General features: G+C 41.6%; 1 protein-coding gene across 1 annotated transcript in view; it reads right to left on the bottom strand.

The window, feature by feature from the left end:
- Positions 1-5806, bottom strand: part of LOC106869671 (uncharacterized) — a 31377-nt gene that overhangs the window by 7501 nt on the left and 18070 nt on the right. Inside the window, exons 7-10 of the mRNA XM_014915489.2 lie at positions 5033-5193; positions 2556-3173; positions 1821-1882; positions 157-1307 (exon numbers count right to left, since the gene is read on the bottom strand). Coding sequence (XP_014770975.2) covers positions 157-1307; positions 1821-1882; positions 2556-3173; positions 5033-5193 — 1992 coding nt within the window. The remainder of the gene's footprint in view (positions 1-156; positions 1308-1820; positions 1883-2555; positions 3174-5032; positions 5194-5806) is intronic.

Genomic DNA, 5806 nt, shown 5'->3' on the forward strand with positions numbered 1-5806 from the left:
CGTTAAACGATGATGATGATGTGTATATGTTTGTGTTCGTCCCCCCCCCTAACATTTCTGCCAGCTTGCTGCCTTAAAAATGGACATTAGAAGATGATGATGATGATGATGATGATGATGATAAAATGACTACATAAAGAAAACAATAATACTTACAAGTGGGTTTGATACTTGTTTTGCTGTATGATGTAGTACACTCAGCAGTAGTTTGATACTTGGTATTATTTTCAAGATTAGGGGATGTCTGCACAGCTACTGATATTTTGCTCATCTCGGCTTGGCTAGCAGAATAATTAAGGTTAGCATCACAGACAGTGAGAGGTGAGGGCACCATGGTTGTTGCATCTTGTTTTGGGAGGACTTTTCTAATAGGTTTTCTTTTATCCGAAACCTCACTGAAAGTTGGTGCTTCCATAAAGTGACGATCATCTCCTTTCGGTTGTCTCTCAGTAGACTGACCTTTCACATTATGCTTGCTTGGAATGTGGTCAACAGTTAGGGACGATGTTCCAAATTTTGATTCAGTGCTCCTGGCAGTGTTCCTTGAAGTGAAGTTAGTAGAAGTTACTCGATATGGCCGTTTAGGGTGTTTAAGCCTTGAGCTGTGCCTAGGCTTTGAAGTCAATCTTTCATTGCAAGCTCTGCATTTACCACAACATTGAGAATACACAGGGATCTTTTTGGATGAAGATTGCTCAGTTGATTCCATTGTTGAATTAGTCATGCATGTTGCAGTGGATGTTGTGGACAAGCTATTCATTTCTGAAGCCAAAATGAGATCATTCATTTGTCGTGTTACTAAAATGCTGGTCAGTTTATGCAGTTTCTCTTCACTGGCTTTGTCTCGTTTCTTCATTAGCTCACATTTCTGACGCTGCTTTTCAATCTTTTTCCTCAGTTTGGCAATCATTGGGTCAAAGGAACCACTATAAACAATATTGGCATTCTCTCTTTCTTCAGCACAATATGAACCAGACATCGTTTCAACATTTTCTGAAAGACTGTAAACTGACTCAGCGCCACTTGTAACCGAACTCTGAGTAGAATCATCAACCTCTCGGAGCTTCTGCTTCAACAGTGATTGCTTTTGTAGTTCTAGATTTTGTTCAGCTCTTTCAGCTTGCTGCTGTCTTTTTTCCTCCAACAAGTTGATTGAACGACGCACCAATGCCTGAGTTGGATTTTTTACAAGGTGCTGTATCTGTTCCAAACGACTGCTGTCAAGACTGTTCTCAGGAGAAGGTGGTGCTGCTTGTTGCTTAAATTTCTGCCACAACAAGTCAAGTTCCTGGGCTGATCGCGAAATTCTAAAAGCAAATAGAAAGTTTAAAGTATCTATGAATAACGTTGTATAAGTTTTAATGAAATAACAAATACAGCGATGCATGAGGCAGATATTGGAATCTAATCAACGACATTTTGCTGACTGTTCAGTCTTCAACTTCTCTGGTTACTCTAGTAGAAACACAGATACCACTATTCTTACTTAGCAACGCTAAACACAGCCATGCATACCCAACTGTAAAACTTGCACTTTGACAATTCATGCAAAACATCTAAATTTTCAAAAAGCCATCTGAGGAGGGGGAAAAAAAAAAGGAAAGGCACATATCTTGGAAGGTAAAGACTACAAAATCTATGGTAATAAGCATATACATACCATATTTGCCACTAAATTAGCAACGTGCCAACGTATGTGTGTGTGAGAGAGAGAGAGAGAGAGAGAGAGAGAGAGAGAGAGAGAGAGAGAGAGAGAGAGAGAGAGAGAGAGAGAGAGAGAGAGAGCAAGGTGAAGGGATATCCAAGTCAAAATTACTCACCTCTGGCTATAAGAATCCTGTCTTGAAAGTTGACTCTTGGTTGGTTCTGTTGGTTTGTAAGTCTGAAATGAAACACAAGATCTTTGTGGTAGATTAAGGAAATTACAGGCTTAGACATTCAGTTATTGTGATTCACTCCACTCCAGGAGTGGAGAATAATTATCAAAGAAACTGATGGAGTGGCAGTAGATTGAAAGTACTGAAGGACTAGTTGATTTCATTTAATGAGCAATCCATAAATATAGTAACATTTAAACATCAACAAAAGAATTTGATTTTCTTTGTTAATAGAATGTTTCGCTATAGATAAGTGGTTCTAAATCCTTTGGACTTTGAGGCACACACATCATCATCGTTGTTCCAATATCTGGTTTTCCATGCTTGTATGGGTCAGATGGAATTCATTGGGGAAGATTTTCTATGGCCATATGCCTTTCCTGTTGCCAACCCTCACCTCTTTCCAAGCAAGGCAATATTTCCCCCATGGCCAGACATGCTTTTCATGGAAGACTAGAAATAAACAACATCGCTTGTATGACAGTGAGGCTCATTTACAACCATCACATGATGTCAAGACAATGATACACACACACACACACACACTAGGTTTCTTTGGTTTCTGTCTACTCATAAGGCTTTGGTCAGCCCATGGCTAGAGTGGAAGACACTTGTCCAAAACATTATCAAAAATAACTAAAGCTCAATTTGAATAGAATTCACTAAAATCCAACTTACCACACACATATCACTTCTAAAAATTACTTGTTCCCCATTAGGCAAGTTGTGACCAGTCATGGTAAGATCTCCCCAGGCTTGCTGCATCCCAGTTTCTTCATTTTTAGCCAATGCAAGTACAAGTGCATCTGAATCGTGGCTGACGAAATGTGAACTTTCTATAGTCTTGCTGCTTGATGTCGCTGACTCCGGGTCAGTGCTGAAGTCACTGGGTGTCTCAACTGTTGTTACTGATTCGAAAGACGACTGTTTGTAGCTGTTGGCATCTCGTTGTATGCCATGCACAACAGTGGTTTCCTTATGTTTAACGCCTTGTAAATCAAGACCTTCATGACGGCCATTTCTGTGTCTCTGACAGCCTTTGCTTTTTGTGGGATCAAATTGTTCTTTTGAGCTGGAATTTTTTCTGAACGATTCGAGCTGATCAGAAGACACATAATCAACTTTTGATGCAGTATGATGTACTTCATTTGGATAGTTTGATTCCGAAAGCTTCTTTGAATCAAATCTAGAATAAGTATCCTGACTGTCAACCCAGTTTCTCCTGGTTTCTCTGTAAGAGGATGTGCTCTCTTTTATTTCTTGTTTACTTTTAGTCTTCATTTTATCCTTGTCATTCTACAAAAGAAATTAAAAGCAAGAAATATAAATAATTAATAGAATTTTCAAAGCAAAACTTCAAAGCCATAGAATAGTAGAGAGAGCAGAGGCAGTAAATATCAGATATGATGATGATCATCATCGTTTAACATCCGCTTTCCATGCTGGCATGGGTTGGACGGTTTGACTGAGCACTGGTGAGCCAGAGGTTGCACCAGGCTCAGTCTGATCTGGCAAAGTTTCTACAGCTGGATGCCCTTCCTAATGCCAACCACTCAGAGAGTGTAGTGGGTGCTTTTTACGTGCCACCGGCATGAGGGCCAGTCAGGCTGTTCTGGAAAGAACCATGCTCAAAAAGTGTTTTTTACGAGCTACCTGCACGGGAGCATGTCCAGTGGCACTAGCAACGACCACGCTCGAATGTTGTCTTTCACGTGCCACCGGCACATGTGCTGGTAACGATCAAGCTTGAATGGTGCTTTTCACATGTCACCATCACGAGAGCCAATCCGTGGCCCTGGCAACGATCACGCTCGGATATGCTCTTAACGTTCCACTGGCATGAGTGCTGTCTCACTGTAAGCTGTTTGGTATAGCTGTGTCATTTAGAAATTCACTTTGTAATCATTTTGTTCCAGGTTCAATCCCACTGTACAGCACCATGGGCATGTGTCTTCTACTATTGCCTCGAATTAACCCAAGCTTTGTATTTGAAATCTGGCTGGAGGAAACTGTGTAGAAGCCCTCAGATGAACTGTAATTGTTCTGGGATGGTAGACTTAATAATCTGTCACCCAATTTAAGCCCATTTCCGGTGCTCTTGGGTGCTTTTAGCAGAATCCACTCTACTGTAAATATTCAAACCAGGTCTCTGGCTTTTCCCTTGCTTTCTCCGATTAGTCTTGAAAGCCATGTATGAGGGCTTCTCTTCCATCTCTGACTAAGACAAGAAATTAGGTCAGTGGTGGTGGTGTTGGTGGGGCAATAAAGAGGGAGTGCAAAGAAAGCTGAGATTCCTATATTAGCTGATGAAGGAACAAATAAAGATGAGAATAGCATAGGCGTGGCTACATGATAAGAACTTGCTTCCTAACTATATGGTTCTGGGTTCAGTTCCAGTACATGGCACCTTGGGCAAGTGTCTTCTATTATATAACCCTGGGCCAGCCAAAGCCTTGCATGGATTTGGTAGACAGAAACTGAAAGAAGCTCGTTGTATGTACGTGTATTTGCTACTGTCCCCATGCCTTGACACTGCATGATAGATGCAAGTGAGTGTCACCATCATGCAAACATTCCTCATCATCTTCGTTTAACGTCTGCTTTCCATGCTAGCATGGGTTGGACGATTTAACTGAGGACTGGTGAAACCAGATGGCTACACCAGGCTCCAATCTGATTTGGCAGAGTATCTACAGCTGGATGCCCTTCCTAACGCCAACCACTCTGAGAGTGTAATGGGTGCTTTTACGTGCCACCGCCATGAGGGCCAGTCAGGTGGTACTGGCAACGGCCACACTCAAATGGTGTTTTTTATGTGCCACCTGCACAAGAGCCAGTCCAGCGGCACTGGCACGATCTCGCTTGAATGTCTTTACACATGCCACCAGCACAAGTGCCATCACGATTTCGCAAACATTGTCCTTCATTTTTCTATCTTCTGTGAAAGCACATCTAAACACAGAGTAAAACTACCTCACTTGAAAACAAGTGAGGACAGGCAACAGGAAGGGAATCTGGCTGGAGAAAAATCTGTCATGACAAAATTCCATCTGATATGTGCAAGCATGAAAAAGTGGACATTAAAAGAAAGATGATGAAGATGATCAGAATGAATGAATGAGTGAACAAATGAACATTGATGTGGTTATGCTTACCAATGTAGACCGTTCTTGAATAGTTGAAAGCAAAGGGTTGTCAGTTGTGTTAGATTTCTTTTTACCAGGAGCACGACTATAAATACCAGGTATAGAAGGGCCATCAGGTCGAGAACCAAGAAATTCTTTCTGAATATGTGGTCCAATAGCATCATCAGAACCTAAAAATGTACCAAAATGAAAGCTGAATTATTTACCTTAAGAGTCTTTAAGAGAGAGAGAGAGAAAAAGAAAAAAAAAATTGCAACCATTTTATCATACAAACATGGCTGAGATGATTTTATTTCCAAATTTTGATATTTGTATACAATTAGAACATACTGGTACACATGCTCTGCCAACAGGTAGAATAGACTGGTGCAAAAAGTGCCAGTAAGGCGACGCTGGTAACGATCACGCTCAAATGGTGCTATTTATGTGCCACTGGCACGGAAGCCAGACAGCTGCTCTGGCAGTGATCCCACTCGGACGGTGCTGTTAGTGCTCCACTGGCATGGGTGCCAGTCATTGAATTTGGTTCAATTTTGATTTCACTTGCTCCAACAGGTCTTCGCAAGCAGAGTTTAGTGTCCAAGAAGGAAAGGTATGCATAAGTGGGCTGGCTACACCCCTGGTAAAGGCCACAGGTTATGGTCTCACTTGTCTTGCTGTGATCGTTACCACTGTTGCCTTACTGGCACTTGTGCTGGTGGCATGTGAAAAAACATTTGAGCGAGGTCGTTGCCAGTGCCGCTGGATTGGCTGAAGTGCAGGTGGCACGTAAAAAAAGACCAT

Source organism: Octopus bimaculoides, chromosome 5 (genome assembly GCF_001194135.2).
Source record: "Octopus bimaculoides isolate UCB-OBI-ISO-001 chromosome 5, ASM119413v2, whole genome shotgun sequence".
Lineage (NCBI taxonomy): Eukaryota > Metazoa > Mollusca > Cephalopoda > Octopoda > Octopodidae > Octopus > Octopus bimaculoides.